This window comes from Zootoca vivipara, chromosome 7, assembly GCF_963506605.1.
Source record: "Zootoca vivipara chromosome 7, rZooViv1.1, whole genome shotgun sequence".
Taxonomy (NCBI): domain Eukaryota; kingdom Metazoa; phylum Chordata; class Lepidosauria; order Squamata; family Lacertidae; genus Zootoca; species Zootoca vivipara.
Window position 1 is genome coordinate 33,768,159 of NC_083282.1, and position 25,103 is coordinate 33,793,261.

Here is a 25,103-nt window from a genome sequence, read left to right on the forward strand (position 1 = left end):
GCAGGAGGTCTTCAGCGAAGCGGAGTCCGACCACCTACCCCCACACAGGCCTTTTGACTGCCAGATCAACCTGGTGCCAGGGGCAACTATACCCCCAGCCAAGCTGTACGCCATGTCAGACCAGGAACTGGAGGATCTGCGCGCTTTCATCGACAAGAACCTCAAGCGGGGGTTCATCAGAGAAAGCAAGGCAGCAGGGGGCAGCCCGGTCTTCTGGGTGGACAAGAAAGACACGCAACAGCGCCGTCTGGTGGTGGATTTTAGACGACTGAATTCAGTGACAGAGCCAGTGGCTTTCCCCATGCCCAGAGTGGATGATCTCCTGACAGCGGCACGCAGGGGCAAGATTTTCACCAAGCTAGACCTGAGGGGGGCGTACAACTTGATCAGGATCCGGGAAGGCGATGAATGGAAAACCACGATGTTCACGCCTCTGGGCTCTTTTGAATATCTGGTGATGCCCTTCGGGTTGCAAGGGGGCTCAGCATGCTTCCAGGCCTTCATGCACCACGTCCTGGGGTCCCTCCTCTTCAGGAAATGCTTGGTCTTCCTGGATGACATCCTTATTTACTCCGATGACCCAGTGCAGCATGTGAAAGATGTCAGGGAGGTGTTGCAGCGCCTGAAGGAGAACCACCTGTATGTGAAGCTGGAGAAGTGCAAGTTTCACACCAAGGAGGTGGACTTCCTGGGCTACAAGCTGTCAGACAAGGGGCTGGCGATGGACAAGGACAAGGTGCAGGCCATCCTGGACTGGCACAGCCCCAGGACGCGCAAAGATGCCCAACGCCTACTAGGCTTCGCCAACTTCTACAGGAAGTTCATCAAGAACTTCTCTCGCGTTACGGCTCCCATCACTGACTGCCTGAGAGGCAAGCAGAAGTTCAGATGGACACCAGAGGCGCAAGCAGCGTTCGAAAGCCTCAAGAGGGTGTTCGCCTCAGACCAGAACCTGTTCCACGTGGTTCAGGACGCGCCCCTACGCGTGGAGACAGATGCTTCTGATAAAGCTGTGGGCGCCATTTTGTTGCAACTGGACGCCAACAGAGAGTGGAGACCCTGTGCCTTCTTCTCCAGGAAGTTGACCCAGCCAGAGCGAAACTACACGGTGTTTGATCGGGAACTTCTTGCGATCCACGCTGCGTTCCAGCACTGGAGACACTTCCTGGTGGGCGCCAAGCACCCCATCCAGGTGTGCACGGACCACAAAAACCTGGAGTTCTGGAGAACTGCCAGGGTGCTCAACCAGCGGCAGATACGGTGGGCAGAGTTCTTCTCGAACTTCAACTTCTCCATACACTACATCCCGGGAGAGCAGAATGTCAGGGCGGATGCCCTCTCCCGCAAGCCAGAGTACATGGAGGAGGAGGCGCCACCGGCACCCAGGCACATTTTCCCCCCATCAGCATGGTCCTGCGGAGCAGCAGTGGTGAGCGAGGCAGAACTCACAGCACTGACGGCAGCGGATGAATTTGCCAACCGCATCTTCAGAGAACTGAGAGGGAGGGGGGAGCAGGCAAAAGACTTTGCAGAACGCAGGGGGCTGCTTTTCTACAAGGGTGCACTGTACCTGCCCACCACCCAGCTTAGACGTACGGTCCTCAAGCAGATGCACGACAACCCAACGGCGGGTCATTTTGGGAGGGACAAAACCACTCACCTAGTCATGAGACACTTCTGGTGGCCAGGGGTGAGGGAAGATGTTCGAGACTATGTAAGGGGCTGTGACACCTGCCAGCGGGCAAAGGTGGTCAGAGCAGCGCCACCGGGATTGCTGGAGCCCTTAGCCACGCCACACAGGCCGTGGGAAGTGGTGTCCATGGACTTCATCACAGATCTGCCTTCTTCCAGGGGCAAGACCGCAGTGTTGGTGGTGGTGGACCTCATGTCCAAAATGTGCCATTTTATACCGTGTGCCAGGGCGGTCTCTGCAGAAGAGACAGCCAAACTGTTTGTGGATCACGTATTCAGACTGCATGGATTACCCTTAAGGGTTATTTCGGATCGTGGCCGCCAATTTGTTTCCAGGTTCTGGCGGCGGCTCATGAACCTCCTGCAGGTGGAGGTCAGCTTGTCGACGGCTAGACACCCGCAGACCAATGGACAGGCGGAGAGGGTCAACGCCATTCTGCAGCAGTACCTGAGATGTTACGTCAGCCAGAGGCAAACGGACTGGGTGGATCGCCTGCCACTGGCAGAATTTGCCTACAACAATGCGGTGCACGTCTCCACAGGGGTGTCGCCCTTTAAGGCCAATTACGGGCGTGACCTCAGATCTTTCCCAGAGAGGGAGGGGGAGGAGGAGGAGGAGGGCCCACAGGCTGAGGATTGGGCAGAGGAACTGGAGACGGTGCACCAGCAGCTCAGAGAACACTTGGAGAGAGCCAAGGAAGCGTACAAGAGGGGGGCAGATCGCCACAGGCGACCGGGGGAGGTCATTAGGGTGGGGGACAAAGTTTGGTTGTCCTCGGAGGGCCTTCCCATCAGAGGGCGATGCAAAAAGCTGGCGCCCAGAAGGTTGGGCCCCTTCACGGTCACGCAACAGGTCAACCCGGTGGCATACAGGCTGGCACTGCCAGAGGACATGAGGGTGCACCCAGTGTTTCATAGATCGCTGCTGTCGCCGTACAGGGAAAGCAGCAGGCTCCGAGACAGCGAACAAACCCCTGAGGGAGGGGGGGAGAGGGAAGGCAGGGAGCAACTCAATGAGGCCACAGCCATCCTGGATTCAAGGTGGGGGGTGGGGGGACTGGAGTACCTCATGGCATGGGAGGATGCTCCACCGTCACAGAATGAATGGGTCCCAGCCACTCAGATACAGGAGGAATTCCTGGTAGAAGAATTTCACGCCCTCTTTCCCCATAGACCCAAGCCCTGGCACATGGAAAGGGAGGGGGAGGGGGAGGAAGCACGGGAGAGCAGTTCACCATGGCGCTGGGAAGCGGAGTTTGAGGAACCAGAGGATGAGGTATGGGTGTCACCGAGATCCACCCAGTCAGAGGAAGGAGCAGATTGGCAGAACATTTTTACCCCCACCAGCTCTGACGCCACGGACTTTTTGGGATTCCCATCCTCCCAGGCGGAAGGGGGGGGCTTGCAGGACTGGGGGGAGGTGTTCACACCTACGGGCTCGGAAAGCACTGAGTTCTTAGGCTTCCAGTCGTCACCGACACCTGGGGGGGACCTGGGGAGGGGTGAAGGAGAGCTTGGGAGGGGGGTGGATGTGAGGGACAGGGGATATCGCGAAGTCCCTCCCCTCCTGAGTTCAAGCCAATCCCCGAGCACAGGGGGAAGCAGAGAGAGTTCCGATTCCAGTGGGGAAGCAGGAAGTCGTGTCCGAGGCTCAGGCAAGGTAGAGGAGCCAGGGTCCCAGGTGGGACAGGAAGGGGCGAATAAGGGCGGGAGACCCATCCCCCCAACTCCGGAATTACGCAGAAAGAGGAGGGGAAAGAGGATGGGTCTGCCAAAGCTTTTGTGTTGGAGAAAGACGCGCCAAAAGCCATTAGGAGGTTCTGAAACCGACTGACCACATCACTCCGTGTAAATAGCAATGACTTAAGCACTGTAAATACGCAGCACCAATAAAAGAATAAAATGCAGAGCTGCGTAGCGTCGTTACTCTGAAGGAGCCCACTCCGGCCACTGTGACAGCTACCTTGTAAGCTCATGTCACAAGGTCAAATTCAAACTAGGACTGTCTGATTATGCTCATCCTTTTAGCAACTATGCTCAGTCTTTTAGCCACTATGTGAACATTTGTAGTCCCAGATGTTTGTGCACTACAACTCCCATCATCCCTGACCACTGGTCACGCTAGCTAGGAATGAAGGGAGCTGTAGTACAATAGTATCCAGGGACCTAACATCTGGCAAAGGCTGCTCTATACTATCCCAGTTAGCATGTTTTCTTCAAGTAGGAACAAAATATTATGTGTGGACTTTTTATGTATACTAATACATCCCCCCCCCATATACATACAGGAGAGTTGGCCCTGTATACATGTAGTTGTGTATCCGTAAGTCAGTGATAGCAATCCTTACACTATTAAGAAACATCCAAAGACACTGTACTACAGATGGGCTCCAAGTCTTTGTTGGTTGCAAGTTTATTTCATAAAATAGAGGTGAGGAAACTCTTTCCTGCTGAGGGCCACACTCCACCAGGGTAAGCTGTCAGGGGCCGTATTTTGTCAGTGGGTGGGGCCACAGCTTTAAATATTCATATTGATTTTTGACCTAGATGCTCTTTGATTAATTGTATTTGTATTGCTTGTTCTATTTCTTGTATTTCATAGTATTACTGTTTGAATTCTATGGAATGCAAAATGTAATACAATACAATATAACATATAAAAGAAGCAATAAAAATCTACTAATCACAGAGCATCTAGCACAGCATATTATAGTTGCTCCAGCAGGTAAAAAAGACCCTTAATAATTTTTAAGTGGTCCATGGGGGGAAAAGCTTGCAAACCACTCGCATAGTACATGATAGTGCCAATATGTCCTAATGTGTGTCTGCGTGCACACAAACACATATGATATACACATACTATTTGTCTATAAAAAGAGTACAATAAGAAATAAAAAATCAGTTTCACCAAAATGCAGAAGGCATATGAATATTTGCAACATACGCATCCTATGAGCAGGGAACATTCCACATCAATGTCTTTGTAAAACTCTTGTATTGGTAAAACTCTGCCTAGGAAGCTATTGAAATCTTACTACAGTGGTACCTCGACTTATGAAGACAATCCATTTCGCGGCGCTCTTCGTAAGTCGAAGTCTTCGGTTGTCGAAGTGCCGTTCTGCACATGCGCGAAGTGCGATTTTGTGCTTCTGTGCATGCGCGGAACGCGTGCACTGCTTCTGCGCAGGCGCAGAATGCGCGTGCAGTGACAAGACTTCTGGGTTTGCTGACTTTGGAAGTCGAAACCTTCAGAAGTCGAGTCATTCGGATGTCAAGGTACCACTGTACTATATAAAGTCATGCATGGAAGGTTTAGCACCAAAATCAATGAAAAGCAGCAGCCAAGCCACTGCTTATGATACCCACAAAACCCAGAATGGATTGCCTCACATGCCAAGTTTTGTCCGTCTTCTCCTTGTATCGTTCTTCGCAATAAGTCTCATTGATTGCAGTTTGCTTTTCCCAATGTATTGTAGTCTTAAATAATGGAGAGTCTACAATCTGGATAATAATGGGTGTAGCTGGTGCCACTAAAAGAGATAAAACAATGTTAAATCAAGTCTCTGCTGATGAAACTACCATCATCATCATCATCGTTATATTGCCTTTCAAGAATTAAAACCAAGGTTGTCCGCAAACAAGGTCAGGGAGGCAAAAAGAGTACATTGTAGAAGGCCAGTTTAACCAACTCAGAGGAATTATGTCCTAGTATGTGGCTAACTGGGATATATATTGCTCCATGTATAGTTGATTCTAGCTGTTTTTTTACCTCAAGCATTTAAGTATTGGACCACAAGCCAGGATCACTCTCTGCCACAAGCATAGAACAGGTACAGCAAGCCAAATGGCTCTGTATGAATTAAGTGGGACAACTAATTTCTAAACATTCTCAGTCTGAATTATGAAGACCAGGTCCTGGTTTAATCTGGTTGAAGGCCAGGTCCTGGTTTAATCTGGTTCAACTCAGCAGTGAGTGAAACAGTCTCCTGGTGCTATTCTGATCGCCAGTAGGATAAACAGCATATTAAGAAATTAGGGTGGTCAGGTTTGGAATTGTGGAAGGTGTGTGCTGCACAAAACCCAATGTAACTTCAGACTATATGCAATTCTGTTTCCTGTACTTCCTCTTTTATAGTATGGGTAGCTGTTATCTGGGCACACTCCTAATGTAGACAAGGTATCAACCATGCAGTCTTCAGTAGTTGTGCAAAGCACTATAAAACTAGTGCCTCTTTCAAAATATAGCAACAGCATGTTGAAACCTGCACTCACAGAAGGAAGAGGCACTCATGGAAGAACCTCTTCAGCTCTCAGGACAGAAGAATCCACAGAGCAAAGATGGGACCCAAGATCATGCCTATAAATATACACCAAGTATCTGTGCACCACTCCTTTTAATAGCAAACTCAGCTGAGGGCCTCTGTGAAAACAAGAGGTTTGCAGCAGTACAGAATAAACTAGAGACAAATCTCAACAAAAATAGTCCAATGGGTACTCAGCAGGCTCAATAGCTGCAAAATGTTGACAGATGGTGAGGGGAAGAGGGGAAATTTGGGGTTGTGCAGACTTGTCTGCTGTAGGTGGGCACGGCTGGCTACTAATACTCCTATTAAAGGTAAAGGACCCCTGACAAGTCCAGTCGCGAACGACTCTGGGGTTGCGGCGCTCATCTCGCTTTACTGGCCAAGGGAGCTGACGTTTGTCCGCAGGCAGTTTTTCCAGGTCACGTGGCCAGCATGACTAAGCCGTTTACCTTCCCGTTTACCTTACCTATTTATCTACTTGCACTTTGATGTGCTTTTGAACTGCTAGGTTGACTGGAGCTTGGACCAAGCAACGGGAGCTCACCCTGCTGCAGGGATTTGAACCACCAACCTTCCGATCGGCAAGCCCTAGGCTCAGTGGTTTAGACCACAGCGCCACCCGCATCCCTATTAGGAGGCATTAATAGGTTGCAGCATCTTGTAGGTAATTATTATTATTATTATTATTATTATTATTATTATTATTATTATTATTATTCCCCTCCCATCTGGCTGGGTTTCCCCAGCCACTTTATTCTCAAATCTTCCATCATGATCTTAATCTTATAAATTTAGTCATATACTAGACTGAAAACAAAATCAGCTTTTGAAAAATAAAGTTTAGAAATTACTGCACACTACCTAGATCATCAAGGTGAACATACAGTTCTTCTGAGCAGTTTTTTCCTAAGTGATTTTCAGCGCAGACCCCAACATAAAATGTTTGGTTTTTCCACATTTGACTCAGAGGGATGGTACCTGAGGCATTGTTTGCCGGAAATGTTTTATTTTCTTCTCCCTGAAAACTATAAAGATCAAACAATCAAGAAGCCTATTACTCTGCTGTAACTGTAAACTAAAAATCTAAAGTAACTGCTTTTAAAAAAGCAGATTACATTGCACTTGATCTTAGCCAAGAGGCCTAAAAGCCTTGTTAATCATACTAAAACATTTAAACATATAAAAGTAGATAAAAAAGCAAAAAGCAAAAAAATAATATTATTAATAAGAAGTAGGTGTTGTTCTAACATTGTTGTAGAGGCATGTAACCCTTTGCTCTTCCTTTCTCAGGGCCCTGTGATTAAACTGTGAGACCATGAAATCCCAACCTGGTCCAATGGCAATCTTGTCATGGATGTTGAAGTCGCTCAGAATTATTGTCTGGGATCCACCAATACCATTCTCAAGATGACCTCAGCCAGGTTGGTCAGGGAGAACGTTGTGCAGCTGGGTGGACAGCATATCAACAACATCCCTGTCTCTTAAGACGCAACTTCAGGTGCTGCCCTGCTCCAAGGCAGAGATTTCACAGTGAGGGAGAACAAATTGTGAACCGCAGCAAACCAACCTCCCCTGGCTTTCTAGCCAAGCTTTGTGCTGCACCAAATATCCAGTGAGGCAGAGCAGGGTAAGATCTGCCCCCTCATCTCTCCTACCCACGTCTCAGTAGCTACACCAGGTCATCACACTTGTCCATAATTAGAAGATGACTGACCTGTCATGTAACGTGCCATTTGGTCCAAAGCCAATTGATCCCCTGAAGTGAGCGGAACAAGAGTTTTTTTTTGTTTTTTGTTTAACTGTGTCTGGGTCATGCCTATTTGCTGCCATAATGTTTATATTTGCAAAATAATAATAATAATACAAAAACAGACTGGGAGAAGCTATTTTAAGTGTGTCCTGAGAGTTGGCCACCCCTATGGGGACTTTTGACACTCCACCCCACATCCTGGGCTTGAGCTGGAACCACCCTGGGCCATCACACAACGCAAACTGTTGTTGAAACTCATGTTGAAAGTGCATTTTCATCGCAGATTGTGGACCTGCTGTTCACGTGTTATACAAGCTCCAACCATCCTTGGCTGCTTGGAACTAATTTCAGCCAAAGCACATGCTGCTAGACTGCAGATTGAGGCATGTTTGCCGCTTCTGCTGAGCGTGGAACTCTCTGATATAAGAGGTGAATCATGACTACCACCAAAAGGACACCACTAGTGACCTGCTCTTGCCCCCCACCCCCACTCCCTGAAAATGTAAGTAGGACACCAACTTTTTTTCAGTCATCAGCACTACACCACATGCACGATCGTCACTGGTTTGTGAGTTGTCTCTCAACCACAAGTTTAGTCCACATAGTCAGACCACAATGTCAGTTGCAGCTTTGCCGTGTCTTAATTTTTAGTTGAACTCACAGTTAACCTAGTTTAGGAGCAAACTTGACATTACCTGCAAATTCTTGTCACCTAGCTTCCCAACAATGTTTTGTATGTGCTTTAAAAAAGAACAGGGGGAAAAAAGAACCGGACTCGGAAGGCCGCGTTTTTAAGCAGTGGAGTGCTGATTTACTTAACTGTTTTACAGTGAGCTGCAAAAGTTCGCCCCAGCCAAATCTCTGCCTCTCTCCACAGCCACCCACCCAATTCCAGGTGCATATTTACACTTGCAAATGATCACCTGAAGTTCTGTGGGGGTGGGCAGCAGCTAGGGGGGATTATGTGTCGCAAAATGGTACTGAGAAAAGCATCAAGCACCCTCCTACCCATTGCTTCTCTGCTCAAAATTGCAGCCCGCTAAAGGCTACTTTCCATCAAAAATAAGCAAAACTGTTGAAATTCATCAGAGAGTTGAAAGGGACCCTGAAGATCATCTAGTTTGATTTGAGATAGATGCTTCAATCAACTTTCTTACCTTTTCAAATATAGGTTGTACCTGGTGCTTAATTGTGTGTTCTTGCCTGGGTCCCAAGTGCATGTCATATTATCGGAATACTCATATATGACACAGGTTAAGTTGGCTGGCATGTCCGGTGAATCTACAAATTGCAAAACATGTAAGATTCTGTTGATTCAGAACACATAAAGGTAGTTAATGGGTGGCTTATCAAGTGACTAAATACTTTATCATGTCTTCTGTTACTCTAAATCACATCTTTTCCAAATACTTTTAAAAGAGCTATTTTCCTTAAGAAGAACAATCTGAGCAGTTTGAAGTTACAGTCTTGAGCACACTAATGTGAAAGTTATACTGAAGTGAATGGGGTTCACTTATAGGCATGTAGTTTAGGAGTGGGCTACCAGTCTAGCAAAGAATTTTTAAAAGTTCTGCAACCATTATGCAATCCTTTATTATCTTGCAGTTCATTGTTCTAATGTCAAAGCTTGAAACTGGTATTTCACCAATACTGGCCATTTTTAAAAGCACCGTAAGATTAGGTTTTGCTCATCTTTTAAACCATCTTTATGCCTAAGCCGTGAAGTCTACTGGTCTGAAGTTAAAGCTCAGAGCTGTTCTTCTTCTGATCTGCCTTAACTTTTCAGTTAGTGGGCATCTCTCCTCCCAGTGGTTCAATATTATAAGCCAACTGACATATGTCCAAATATCCTACTGAGGCTAGTGATATACCATATACTATCAATGGGAAAGTGTTTATGGTAATAGTTGTTAATTTATACTACCAGTGGCATGTATTGAAATTGTTGTTGGCTGTAGTAATATATTATTCACTTGGAAACAAGACATTTCTATGCACTTTAATTTCAGAGTGAGCTCCACTGCATACAGTAAAAGGTAAAGGTAAAGGGGCCCCTGACCATTAGGTCCAGTCGCGGACGACTCTGGGGTTGCGGCGCTCATCCCACTTTACTGGCCGAGGGAACCGGCGTACAGCTTCCGGGTCATGTGGCCAGCATGACTAAGCCGCTTCTGGTGAACCAGAGCAGCACACGGAAATGCCGTTTACCTTCCCGCCGGAGCGGTACCTATTTATCTATGTGCACTTCGTGCTTTCGAACTGCTAGGTTGGCAGGAGCTGGGGCCGAGCAACGGGAGCTTACCCCGTTGCGGGGATTCGAACCGCCGACCTTCTGATTGGCAAGCCCTAGGCTCTGTGGTTTAACCCACAGCGCTACCCGCGTCCCTTACTGCATACAGTAGAAATTACTTAAAATAAATATACATGTTACTGAGTCAGTGAAACTTACATCAATGTGGTTGGCAGTGCGATCTTTATTTTTTTATACACACACACACACACTTTTTATATGTAATAGCAAAGCAGCGTACAATATCAAAAATACAAAAAATGTTAATTTATAAATAAAGCAGCTGCTGCTGTTGAGTAACAAGTGTTCAGTGGGCTTGTTCCCTAGATATTAGGAGTGTTTAGGATTACAGCCTAAGATCAAATCCCTTAGCTAATAATTTTTAAATTAAAAATGTAAAGCCCCACCAGCAAAATGTCATCCTAACCTATTTCCAAAGGGGGTAGCCTTGTTAGTGTTTTGCCAAATCACACAGCAAAGAGTCTTGTGGTGCCTTTAAATACTAGCAGTTTTAATATTGCATAAGATTTCATTTACTATGGTTTACTTCATCAAATGCTTGCCTCAGTGGCTGATCATTTCAATCACTAACCCATTTTACTTCCCAAATTAATTGAAATGAATTACAAGCAGCAAAATTACCTACATAGCATACACATGAATTACTTACAGCCCACGCAAAATTCTGTTCCACATATTAGTTGGTTTTTTCCTAGAGGACATACAGTATAACAAAGGACTGTGGAAAATGAAATGTTATAATCATGAAGTTGAAGTTGAACTGTAGTTTTGTTTATAACCAACACCAATCTGTCCTCGACCTCCCTTTGATTTAGACGCATACGTTTTTTAGCATTCTGACAGACATCTTTATCGGAATGGCAGTTTATAGTAATATTCTGGCCCATTTGAATTGTTGAAGCTGGTTCCGTCCACACCTTCCCACGACAACGTATAGTATCTGGGGGGGGGGGAATAAATTAATTGCCATAAATATCTTAGCAATTTTTTTATATATAAAAAATACACAACCTAATCAGTTACCCACTATCTGGCCAAAATATTTCAGTGGTACTCCTATAATCCCAAAATCTAATAAAATCTTGAAAAGATAGAGCAACAAGCACGATCTGAAACATCAAACGAGTCCACAGGTATGGAGGGACTTAGGGACGTTCCATATTTTTGTTAGAAGATCAACAAATTCATATTTGAGTTTTATTAGAACACCTGAGTGGATACCACTCAAACCAGGTGCTTTTTCAGTTTTCACTTTGTCAGTAAGGCCTAGAACTTTGTCTCTTATCACCACTATTTGCTTCAGTTCGTCAGACTCCATTCCTGCGGTTTTATCTTCCACCGTGAATACATTTGCGAATAATTTGTTCAGCTTCTCTGCAATCTCCTTATCCTCCTTTAGCACACCTTGAACTCCCTGGTCATCCAAAGGTCCAACCACCTCCCTGGCCAGTCTCCTACTGCTCACATATTTTATTTTTGTCTTAATGTTTTTAATGATAAAGCACTGAGGAATCTATTTAGAGGCATAAACTAATTCTCTTTTGACTGAGGAAAAAGATAACCTTTTAAATGTTTTTTATCAAAAAGGAAATGGCAATTTGAGCTGAATCACTGAAAGTACAAATACTATTTTAAAAATAAGATTAGAGGCCTGTATCACTGCTGACAAATGTATTTTTGGGAATGATATGAGTAGGAGATGGAAAGCACTTCCTAGAACCATGTTTCTACACATTTTCAGTAATATCTAACTGAGAACGACTTCCTCTGAGTGTGGGTCCCATGTGTTTGAAGACAACATTTACTCTCCATAGAGCTCTATAAGGAAATCCCCGATTTTTTATTGCAATCCAAAGCATGTTCACTCAGAAGTAAATCTCACTCAGTTTAATGAGGCTTATTCACATGTAAGTGTGCAGAGGATTGCAGCCTTCACCCCCCACCCTATATTTCAGTTCCATGTGTTCCCCTAAGATCTAGTCCTTCCTTTTGGCCCTCATGGGTTGTTGGCCCAGTTCTCAAGCATCTTTGTTGAGTACATCTACTAGTAACTAGGAGAATATAGGTACTCAACAAATAATGTTTGGTAATCTATCATGTTCCCTGTTTACCAGGACTGCCATACACTCAGATTTTCCTGGTTTCCCGGACATTACTGGGATTTCAAAGGTGGAATTGACGTCTGGGGGGGATTTCTGAAATGTGGCGCTTTGTCCTGGATCTTAGGCAAATCAATCGGAAAATCATATGGGGTGTCCTGGTTTTTTACTTTTTGAAATATGGCAATTACATGAAAGGTTCTCCAGGTCAGCCTTCAGTTGTCTGTTGCAATGACCCTAATGCTGAAATCAATCCTAAGATGGATACAAAAATATTTTTCTTATTCTTTCCTAACACTGGAACTCAAGGATATCCAATGAAGCTGAATGTGGGATGATTCAGGACAGATGAAAGAAGTACTTCCTCACACAGCACATAGTTAAACTGTGGCATGGCTACTATCTACAATGGCTGTGTGCTGCCTCCACTCTCAGGGCAGTGTGCCTCTGAATACCAGTTGCAGGGTGGGCAGAGTAACATAGCAGTGATGTCCTGCTTGTGGGCTTCCCATAGGTAGATCTGGCTGCCACTGTGAGAACAGCATGCTGGACTAGATGGGCCATTGGCCTGATCTGGCAGGCTCTCGTGTTCTTACAGTATGTGTCACTTCCTCGGACATCTTTTCCTCCATAGGATGTGGGAATTCAAAATTGGAACCCGAGGCAGTGAAGGAATGATAGGTACAGAAATGCATAGCTTGATGGGTTAACCCACTGTGTATCTGTATTCATCCTTCCATCAAAGAATCAAGCTAAGCAGCAACTAGGGTAAGTGTACGCATTATATCCTTATGTCATATTTGAACCACATTCTTTCCCTCAAATAATTCTGGGCACTATCGTTTGCTAAGGTTTACTGGGAATTGTAACTCTGTGGGGCGTAGGGGCAGTGCCCATGATCCATTGAGGAAAACAATGTATTTCGAATGTGCTTTAAGGGTATAGTTTGTACACAACTCTGTTTCCAGAAGCAGCTGCACAGAAAGAGTGTCAGTTATGACAAGCTCAACCAGTCTCAAAGCCACTTCCCCACTTCTTCCTGGAGCAATGTTTCACATTAAAAAAATAAATAAATTCAAATTGGCCAAGAAAGAAAAACCACACACAGACACATTTTAAGGAAAACTAAAAACCTGGGTAAAGTTAGATGTGGCAATACCGGGGAGAAGGGGTAAACAGAGCATGAGCTGCAGCAGAAAAACCCACACTGGCCCCTGTAGGTAGACATGCCCATATGCAACCCAAGTTAATAACCAGTATTGGTTCTAAAGGTTGAGTGCACTGTGAGCAGATCTCCACATTTGCACAAATCTAAGTGCTATGGGTCTATAAGCAGTTGGGCTTTGTAACGTGGATATTTAATTTGACAAAGGATTTTTATCCCTTTCACTGAGACCTCTTATCTGAGAATGACAAACGCTTCACATGAAGTCTCTTGGCCTCTAACAAATAACCCATCATGACTAGTTGTGTTTACTTATGAACATGGAAAATTAAACCCTTGCCCATTCAGTGTATCCTGATTATCAGCTCAAACCAAGTTCTCAAGTGGAAGACCATTCTAATAAAGATTTTTTTATTATTATTCCAAGTGACCCTTTTGCTCAATCAGATTCCCCTATTGAATCATTCTGTCAGGTACACACAATTAGCCTGGCCACTTTACAGAAACCACTCAGAGTCTCAGACTGATATTTGCACTGAGATATGACTGACTCTCTCTGCTGTATTGCCAAGTAGCCAAATCCTACGCTGGCTCCATTGAAGGCTTGTATATAGGAAACATGGAAGCTGATATAAATTACTAGATTTCACAAATTCATTATCTCCCAGTGTCTTAGAAGACATAATACTTAACTTGCTCTGTAATTGCTGAACAATGGTGAGAAAGGACAACTTGGCATATTTTGCAGAAGAGTATGTATGATACCACTAAAATGTCAGCTGTAACCATCATTCTAACAATGTCATCTGCAAAAAAGAGAAAAAGCAGTGCATAAAAACAAAGGGAAAAATTATGGGAAAAATAGAAAGGAAAAATAGTTATGAGGACTAAACTATTTCCTAAAGAGTAAAGAAAAATAATGCCATAAAACATCAATGACAGAATGTTGAACAAAGACCTATTCAACTGGAAGCGGTGAAATTGGCATAGGAAATAAATTTTTGCAACCATACTTACCTCTATAATAAGTGCAAAATCGTTAACAAAACTTCATTAACGAAAGTACAGTGAATATTCATTTGTGCCTTGTATTATCCTGCTGGACAATAGTTACATAAAGATGTATCTATTTTAAGATAAACTCAGGAGGTAACATTGGGATACATAAATGAAGAATACTGCATATGAAAATCTGAAACTTGGGATGGATGGTGTGTTAGGCTAGGGTAGTACCCAGGGTTTTTTTTTCAGCCAGAACTCACCAGAACTCAGTTCCAGCACATTTCAGGTGGGCACAATTGTCATTATAAGAGAACAAGGAAGGCTTTCATGGTGAGTTCCAGCCAGTGCTTTTCTTTCAGGGGGGAAAAGTGCCCGTACTGCATACCCTTGAGTTCCCCTAGGTGGAAAGCACTGGTTCCGGCACCTCTTTTTCTAGAAAAATAGCACTGGTAGTACCTCTGGTGGGGGGGGCGTACCTTTCTGGGGTAGTTTGTTCACCTTTGGTCCCCACTCTGCACTCAGCTTTCACCTGTGGCTCTTAGAAGCTGTCACCACAGGAATGACTTTGACTGGCTGGCTAAACAAGGTGAGAGTAGTTGATGGGCTTCAGACCCTCGGTAAGTTAAGAACTTCCTTTGCAAGTGAAGACTGGCTCCAGCAGATTGAGTGGATGAGACAAATAGTGGGTCCGACGGTCAAGGAGGCATTTTTTGCACATGTTGTAGAGGGAAGTGAGGGGCAGATGGGACTCATCAATCTGGGAAGGTAGCCCATCTAGGAGATACCTTGCAGCATATCTTCAGGATAAGAAAAGGCTAAGGAGTAAACCCTACACAAATCTGGAGTAGAGTCCCTAAGAGGGTTGGATGGCACCTTGCACATCTCCTTCCAGCAACTCCTGCAGCCCAGCTGGTGCCAAATGTATTGCTCTGCTTTCCTTTGGACCACATCAGCGAGGCGGACAACAAGGCTGGGGTGGAAAGAGCTACTCAAGGCTTAACTTTTACCTCCCCGTAACCCATCATCCCATCCCCAAACTCCCTTGGTATTGTAGAAGCAGTTGAGTGGTTCTTTGGTTCATTTCTTTGGATTCCAAGTTAAATGTAGGTTTGACAATACCATAGTACGCAATGCAAGGTCATTTTCATAAGTATTGGAGGGAGCTTTCAGACAGTTGAGATTTTACAGTTGGAGGAGTTTCAGGAGAAGGGAGTTGATGAGGGAGGTGTGAGAGTTTCCAGAGAAAGATGAGGACTAAATATTAATACCCTTTGTATTGTTTGTCTGGTGAACATCAGAAGGGAGGCAGTAACAAGCATATTTAAGACCTTAGTGAAAATACCAGTATTTCCTTATGCACCCCTTTAATAAACCAATAATCTTAATTTAAAGTTCATCCTGTCTCTAGTGTTCATGTCCATCTCAACTCTAACCCTGCTGTATCAGCTATTAGGAGGTGCAACTGCAACAGTAAGATTCCCTACCTCTATTCCTGTTTTTATCATGAGGTAAAGGTAAAGGAACCCCTGACCATTAGGTCCAGTCACGGACAACTCTGGGGTTGTGGCGCTCATCTCTCTTTATTGGCCGAGGGAGCCGGCGTACAGCTTCCGGGTCATGGCAAACCAGAACAGCGCATGGAAACACCGTTTACCTTCCCACCAGAGCGGTACCTATTTATCTACTTGCACTTCGTGCTTTCAAACTGCTAGGTTGGCAGGAGCTGGGACCAAACAACGGGAGCTCACCCCGTTGCGGGGATTCGAACTGCCGACCTTCTGATCGGTAAGCCCTAGGCTCTGTGGTTTAACCCACAGTGCCACCCGCACCCCACTGTTTTCTTTTTTATACCATAGCAAGCAGTTAAACATAAGCTGCTCTCTAGGTAGCCTAGGTTTGGGTAGTCTTTGTACAATTTTACTTAAACCACTTTACTATTCTGTACACACTGAATTTTGTAATTCAGGAGGACATAAAACCATCCTACTCTCAAATACTGTTTTAGTGCTGTAACTAAATGCATGTTTTCTCTTGGAACTTTGAAATGGGGATTCAGTGTTTCTTGTTAATTTCCCCCATTTAATTAAAGAGATTTAAAGCTGCAGTGCAGTGTCCCCAGTGACATGCAATGACTCTGGATAAAAGATCCCTAGATATCTTGTTTCTGAAGCTACATCTGTAGATACGCATGTTTTTCTGATGTGTGATTAGGGCAGGCATCCCCAAACCACTGGTCCTGATAGCTAGGGATCATGGGAGTTGTAGGCCAAAACATCTGGAGGGCTGCAGTTTGGGGATGCCTGGATTAGGGGGACAAACAGTCCTGCTAACACACTCCACAAGAGATCTCGCTTGCAGAGAACCCAGTTGGAAGAGCAGAACCCTGAAAAAAACACAATTCAAGCAGCTCACACTGACAAAAGCAAGGCATCCCCAACATGCAAAGTCAGGGACAAAATAGGAACAGTGATTTACAAGGTTACCTACAGGATAGGTAACTAGAACAGGAACCAACTCTAATAGCTAGGGACAGCAAGACGGCATGTAACCTTTATCTAAATAATATTTAATCTTAAAATAGAATGCTTCAGCACTAGTATGTGCTTCACCACATCTGTCAGGGGAGGGTTCTATAGCCTAAAGAACTCTAGTGTAGATGTGTGTAGAATAAAGCAAGGGGAAGAATAAAAGCAATATCTTAACAGAGGCAGGTGATAGAAATAGGGATAAACCTGTCAAACAGGAAGAACTGGTGCCTATGGGAAGATCAAGACCATCTCTATTATACCAGCTAAGCACAAAACATCTTAACATTGCATGCTCTGAAATTGCTTTGAAACAGTCAAATGCTAATAATTTTTAACTGCTGTAGAAAATATGTACACCCACTTATTAACAGCATAGTCAAAAAAGAAGAAGCTGTGATACACTGTAGTTTAATCCTGCTAAAAAAGATTTGGAAAACATCCCCACATATTTCAGGTTTATCAATTGTCTTGAAGATATCGATAGATTTACCTTATTCTCCATCAGGCCATGTGCCCCAGTTCCACGCTTAACTTGATTTCATTACTAATAGTTGCAGAATAAAACTTTCCTTCTTCCCTAATGTCTCTTATTCAGAATTCACTGCTGCATGAATCAACAGAGAGGGGGGAAGAGAAGCAGTTGGTGACCTACATTACCAATAATTTGAGAACAGCATATTGTTTCTAGTTTAAGAAACTTCTACTCTGTATGAGTCAGTCTGTTGGAAAACCCACAGCTCTTAAAAAAAAACCTGCCTCCTTTCTCCTAACCCCTCCCACCTCCTTGAAGCCTGCTTCTAAGGTAATTTTAGGTTATGGGTTTCCTATCAGATTTCTGTGAAGTGTGGGTTCCTTTCTGGGGTAACACCTGGCCACTCACTTAAGTTTATCAAAAGAATGTTGATAGCATTGATATGCCAGCAACCTGTCTCCAAGGGAGCTAAGAAGGCAAGCTAGGGATGGGGGCAGCTTATATCTGTCTGAAAGAGAAAAAAACAGACTGCAGTTTAAGAAAGAGGAAAGAAGCTGAGTTGGGGTTCTGTAATGAAACCTAGGCTGCTGGAGATTTGATATGGTGGGCTCTGGTTGTCTGTTGAGTGTTTGAGCTATTTTCCCATCTATGCTCAACCTGTGTATAAGTAAATAAACCAAATACTATGCCAGTACATCTCTAGAGATTGCCTTCCAAAAGTAATGAAAGCTGAGTAAATGCTGCAGCCCTGGAACTCTCACTGCCCACCCTCTCACTATATATCAGCATCTGGCGACTTCTGTTTCAGTGTATCTGAAGAAGTGTGCATGCACACGAAAGCCAATGATAAACTTAGTTGGTCTCTAAGGTGCTGCTGGAAGGATTTTTTAAATTTTGTTTCGACTACGTCAGACCAACACGGCTTCCTACTTGTAACTACCGTGTTTCTCATATTATAAGACACGTCTTATATTTATTTTTTCCTCAAAAAAACACACTATGGCTTATTTTCAAGGGATGTCTTATATTTTTCCTCCTCCTCCTGCCGCGGCCAGCATTGCTGCTGCGCCTATCACTATGTCTTATTTTCGGGGTATGGCTTATATTCCTTGAATGCTTAAAAATCCTGCTATGGCTTATTTTATGGGTATGTCTTAAAATATGAGAAACAGGGTATGCCTGGAGAACTGCAGCAAGTACAATATTGCATTTATAGCATGCCCTAAGCCCAGGGGTCAGCAAACTTTTTCAGCAGGTGGCCGGTCCACTGTCCCTCAGACCTATATTTTTTTGGGGGGGGGATGAACGAATTCCTATGCCCCACAAATAACCCAGAGATGCATTTTAAATAAAAGGACACATTCTACTCAAGTACCTGTAAAAACATGCTGATTCCCGGACTGTCCGCAGGCCGGATTTAGAAGGTGATTGGGCCGGCTCTGGCTCCAGAGCCTTAGTACTTACTTACTTACTTACTTATCAAACCTTTATTAGGCATTTTACAAATAAAACCATATAGACTGATTGTGTGTATGTATGCCGTTACCCTTTGGTCAATGTCAGATAGCAGAATCCCACACTTTCACCTTGCTGGAGTTCCAGACCACCCAAAAGAGGGGACAGCACACGTTGACGGAGCGTACTGTACAATGGACAATGAAAGAGAATATGCTCTACAGTGTCCGGGACATTCATAGAACATCTGCAGAATCTCTTGTTTCTAGGAATGTTTTGATATCTTCCCCTGACAAATGCCGAGGGAAAAACATTCAGACGGGCCAACATAAAAGCCCTACGTTGGGCTGGGATTATTAATTTAATGATGTAATTGGCTCTGCTATCTAGGATATTTAAATCATAGAATATAGGGGAGCAAATTTTGTTTACAGCTGCCACAATATTTTGTCTCTCAACATCCTTTAGTCTAGTTAGGATATTATGGAAAATGTATTGCTCGCTAGAATTGTACATGGGCTCCAACTCGATGCCTATAGATTCAATCTTTTTTTCAAGGTACTGATACCATCTTGATTTATAGGAGTCTTTGAGCAAATCAGAGAGCAGACTTGATGGGGAGCAGCGAAAATGGCAGCGTAACCAGTATTTTATTGAGGTGGTCCAAGCCCAATATTCCATTGTGTGTATGCCTATTTCTGCACACATTGTTTCATATTTGATAACAGTTGGGAGTCCAAGAATACGTCTCAGGAAGCTGGAGTGAATCTTTTTAAAATCACTGTTATATGCTTGGACCCATAGTGGGATTCCATAGAATACCTGGGATAGCACTTTTGTTTGAAATATCTGGTTGGCTGCAGGAATAAATTGATTACCTTTCTGATAATAAAAACAGGCAACTGCTGATGAGGTACACTTTGCCTGTTTTATGGCATTTGTACGATGGTTTGCCCACCCTAAATTGCTCTGGAATAAAATTCCCAGGTACCTATAGATTTTCACTTGTTGGATTTCTTGCCCTCTTATTTTCCATTTCTCTAGTTTCCAACCATTCGAGAAGACCAAAATTTTTGTCTTCTCATAGAGAGTTTGTTAGATTCGCAGTAAAGGATCAGAGAAGATCTAAGACATTTCAGACCCAAGCTCGTTAATGATAGTAAGACAGCATCATCGGCGTATAATAAGAGATGAACTGGTTTCTGATTAAGTTTGGGGGCATGCGATTCTATTTTTTGGAGGTGATCTGGCAAGTCTGATAGAAATAAGTTAAATAGAAAGGGGGCAAGAATACACCCTTGTTTTACCCCTTTTGAGTTTGGAATATCTGATGAAAGGTGACTTTTGGTATTAAGTTTGACTTGACAGGTATTGAAAGAGTATAGATTTTGTATTAGAATCAATAAGCGCTGGTCAATTTTTAATTCAGCGAGTTTCCTCCACAGCTTTGGGCGGTCAATTGAGTTGAAGGCACCACGAAAGTCTACAAAAGCAGCATATATCTTAGATTGTCTTGGGGATCTGTATTTTTCGACCAAATGCATAAGTATAAGGCAGTGGTCTAAAGTAGAGCAGCCTTTAGAGAAACCTATTTGTTCTTTTCACTGGTAAATTTAGATTTTTCATCCAGGTAAGGAGTTTAGATAAAATGTGCTTAGCGAAGATTTTTCCTATCACTGATAATAGGCTTATTGGTCTATAATTCCTTAGTTCTTTTGAGTCGCCATTTTAAAAGATTGGGATAATTATTGATCTTAACCATATCTCAGGTATGATCCCATTTTTATCGATGAGAGTAAACAATTGAGCTAAGGGTTCTGCCCACCAATCTATATATGTCTTGAATAATTCTATCGGTAAACCGTCTGGCCCAGGAGATTTCCCCGATTTGAAATTTTTAACTTAGTTTGCCTACCCATACCCTAAGCTGTCTAGGTTTCTAATCTTTTAGGGTTTGAAAACAGTCAATTAAAAGTTAATTTTGTCAGGGCAACTTTCTCTAATTATCTGTACCAGTGCAAGTTTTCAGCAGTATTCATATCAAAATTGTCTAGCCTTGGTTCTACCTTGGTTCTAGCCTTGGTTCTTGGTTTCTAGATAGTCAACTCTTTATTCAAACCAATCATTGCTCTTCTCTTCTGCGAGGGTACCTGCAACTGGTGTTCCATACTACTAGATATTAATCTGTTTCTGCAAACACTCCAAGAACCACCAGATATAGCTGACTCCATGACAACCCAAAATGGAAAAGTCCAGCTCTGTGCAACCTTTGAGGAAATGGAGAAACTTGCTTTTTGAATGGGTGTGATTTTTGCTGTGTGAATAGGACATTGATAGCTGGTCTGAGGATGAGGAAAGTGTCAGCAGTAAATAACAAGGATATGAAATCCAATCTTAATGGATAAGAACTTTAGAAGGACATCAAACAGCAGCACAGCAGATGAGGAAGCCATAGCAAGACAGGTGGCAATGACATCAGTTTCTAAGACAAAGTTGAAATGGAATGTAGCTATCAGACAATTTGAGAACATTCTAAGATACTGGTGACATTTCCCCCTGATAAAATGTGGGTAAACTGGGGAGTGCAAAGGTCCTCAGCCCTTTGTGACCAGCTCTAGACAACATAGAAGAATCTGTCTCACCTCTGATCAATATAAAACACACAGAATGAAAGAGTATAGGTCACTTCTTCCACTTATACCCCCCTCCCCGCCTTCCTTTCTTCTTCCTTTTTATGGCAGCTATGCACTTGGGTAGCTGCTTATAATGCTGAATTGGGTCCAGGCCTTTCTGTGAGTGGAACGGCTGCTTCTGGTACCTAGGCTCCCTTCTGCCCTTGGTAAGGAGCTATATTGGCCTCCTCCCACCCTCATCCCTTGTGGCCTTGGCAAACAGTTGCATAGCAACCTCACCACATTTGTTGCAGATGTTTACACACACACACACACACACACACACACACACACACACACACTAAGCAATGTGTATCAATCAACATTTTAATTCCTTTCAGGTGCAATCATGAGTCTACTGCCTTTTCTGATGGTTAAATTTAACCCACTTGAATGTATTTTCAAAACCAGATTAACAAGAAGGGTATTGCGTTTTGTGCAAGTGTGTGCATATATATCTCACAACTGAAACAACTGATTGGTTCAAAATTGGGAAAGGAGTTCGACAAGGCTGTATATTGGCTCCCTGCTTATTTAACTTATATGCAGAATTCATCATGTGAAAGGCTGGACTGGATGAATACCAAGATGGAATTAAGATTGCCGGAATAAATATCAACAACCTCAGATATGCAGATGACACAATCTTGATGGCAGAAAGTGAGGAGGAATTAAAGAACCTTTTAATGAAGGTGAAAGAGGAGAGCGCAAAATACGGTCTGAAGCTCAACATCAAAAAAACTAAGATTGTGGCCTCTGGTCCCATCACCTCCTGGCAAATAGAAGGGGAAGAAATGGAGGAAGTGAGAGATTTTACTTTCTTGGGCTCCTTGATCACTGCAGATGGTGACAGCAGTCACGAAATTAAAAGACGCCTGCTTCTTGGGAGAAAAGCAATGACAAACCTAGACAGCACCTTAAAAAGCAGAGACATCACCTTGCCTACAAAGGTATAGTTAAAGCTATGGTTTTCCCAGTAGTGATGTACGGAAGTGAGAGCTGGACCATAAAGAAGGCTGATCGCTGAAGAATTGATGCTTTTGAATTATAGTGCTGGAGTCCCATGGACTGCAAGAAGATCAAACCTATCCATTCTTAAGGAAATCAGCCCTGAGTGCTCACTGGAAGGACAGATCGTGAAGCTGAGGCTCCAATACTTTGGCCACCTCATGAGAAGACTCCCTGGAGAAGACAGCCCTGATGTTGGGAAAGATTGAGGGCACAACAGAGGACGAGATGGTTGGACAGTGTTCTCGAAGCTACCAACATGAGTTTGACCAAACTCCGGGAGGCAGTGGAAGACTCTGGTCCATGGGTCACGAAGAGTCAGACACGACTAAACGACTAAACAACAACAACAACAACAACAACAACATATATCTCACTATGTTCTACAGTTGTGGCTGTGGACAGACAAAAACAATTCACCTGAGTAGTAAAGTTTTTATTGTTGCTTACTTCCATTAACAAAATAAACACCTTTAGTAAGTTAGAAAGAATGCTGGGGCATATTGGGGTCAGGGAAAGGATTTAACATGTTTCTAAAATGGTGACCAGGAAGGCAGAAGGGTGCAGTGGGATTTTAATGTTGGAAACTGCAACTTGGAATGGTTTTCAAGCATATGTAAATAGCTGCAAAATCTAAACAAATGTGATTTCTAAACTTAACAGTGTACATTGGTTTTTGTTTACAAAGAGGTGTGTGTGTGTGTGTGTGTGGTATCTTAATGTGTTTAGTCCTGTGTTATTATAGACATTATATAAACATTAGTCCTGTTTAGTCCAGTGTTATTATAGACATTATTTACTGGCAAGCTGCCTGAAATTAACACCCTATTTATCTCAATGGAAAAGGCTGTAGATCAGCTTTGTAAAAAATAAATTGCTAAATATACCGTATTTTTCTGTGTACAAGACTATATTTTTTCCTAAATTGTTGAAGTTTAAAATAAGGGGTCGTCTTATATACAGATAGCGCATAGAGCATTTTCTTCATTTTGAGTCCCAAAAAAGGTGTCTTATACACAGGGGCGTGTTATACACAGAAAACTATGGTAATCACTTCTGCTTTGTAATGGGGTAGAAGAGCTGAAAATAATACCAATATATTTCACATCTTTTTTTTTTAAAATAAACTTTATTTCAATTATACAGACATAAATTACAACATGAAATAAATTGGATCAACCAAGAAAAGAATAACAAAAGAGAAAGAAAAAAAGGAGAGAAAAAAAAGAAAGAAGAAAAAAAAAGAAAAGGGGAGGAAAACTATATATATGTAAATATATACATACACACACATATATAGCCACTAATAAATAGTAAAAAAGAAAAACATAAACAATGCTTTGAAATGTTGTTACATTTCCGTCATCTTAGAACTTAGCATAACAGAATATAACTAAATATGCAAAATAATATAACATAGTATAACCAAAGTCAGCTCCTATATTAATGTATCAGATAAAATGTTATATAAGCTTAAAATTGAATTTAAGTCCTAAGAGAATAAACAAAAAAGACAAAAGGAAAACTAAATGTTAAAAATTACCGTAAAAAAGAAAACAAAAAAGAAAAAAGAAAAACCTTCCCACTGTTCATACATCGCTTTATTTTGCAACTTTACCAAAATCTTGCTTCTTTTTAAATATTCTTAAATTCCTATTACTGATAGTTATACCTATTACTAATTTTTCCCTATTTTTTATCTTTAATATAAGCATATCACCAAATCTACATTGAAATTCTCTTTTCTTAAATAATCCTCTACCTGTTTCCATTCCTTAATACATTTCTGCTTGGGGGTATTCCTAATTGCTGTGGTCATTTTATCTAGATTCATTAATTCGACCAATTTCTCCTGCCACTCAAATATTGTCGGCACTTTTTCACCCTTCCAGTTTTTAGCTATCAATAGTCTGGCCGCTGCATTAGCATAAGCTAATATATTCCTTTTTCCTTCCGGAATATTTTCTGGGATCATGTTTAATAAGAATATTTCTGGGTTTTTTGGGAATGTCATTTTCAGCATTTTCTTCAATTTTTCATACACTCCGTTCCAAAATTCCTGAACCTTGCCACATTGCCACCAGCAATGGTAATAGTTACCAGTTTTCTCTTTACATTTCCAACATTTGTTGGAATCATTTTTATATATTTTGGCAATTTTGGCCGGCGTTAGATGCCATCTATAGACCATTTTGAGGATATTTTCTTTAATACCTGAACACGCCGTAAATTTCATCCCATCATTCCACAGACGATTCATTTATTACTGAATATAGGTCTCCCTAAATCTTGGGCCCAGCGTATCATCGTGGTTTTTACCAGCTCATCTTTTAACTCCCATTCAAGAAGGTAAGCATAGAGTTTAGACATTGGCTTTTCTTTATTTTCCAATAGTATCTCCTGCAATTTCGATTTGTCTTTAATGAAACCAATTTTCAAATGTTTGTTAAATAAACTTTGAATCTGGCCATACTGAAGCCAGCTCGTACATTCATGTTTTAACACCTGATATGATTTTAACCTTAATTGTTCTCCCTCTCTTTCTAGAATTTCGGAGTACGTCGGCCACTTACTCTGCCTGTATTTGCTGAATAATGCAGTTGCTTCCATAGGGGAGGCCCACCAAGGCGTTTTCGGCTCTAAAA

The 25,103-nt window shown here is 42.8% G+C and overlaps 1 protein-coding gene across 1 annotated transcript in view; it reads right to left on the reverse strand.

The window, feature by feature from the left end:
• The window catches only part of IL23R (interleukin 23 receptor), a 36,502-nt gene extending 21,384 nt beyond the window's left edge, over positions 1–15,118 (reverse strand). Inside the window, exons 1-6 of the mRNA XM_060277460.1 lie at positions 15,109–15,118; positions 14,026–14,127; positions 10,707–11,006; positions 8,904–9,027; positions 6,858–7,021; positions 5,083–5,222 (exon numbers count right to left, since the gene is read on the reverse strand). Coding sequence (XP_060133443.1) covers positions 5,083–5,222; positions 6,858–7,021; positions 8,904–9,027; positions 10,707–11,006; positions 14,026–14,127; positions 15,109–15,118 — 840 coding nt within the window. The remainder of the gene's footprint in view (positions 1–5,082; positions 5,223–6,857; positions 7,022–8,903; positions 9,028–10,706; positions 11,007–14,025; positions 14,128–15,108) is intronic.
• Positions 15,119–25,103: the final 9,985 nt, after the last annotated feature.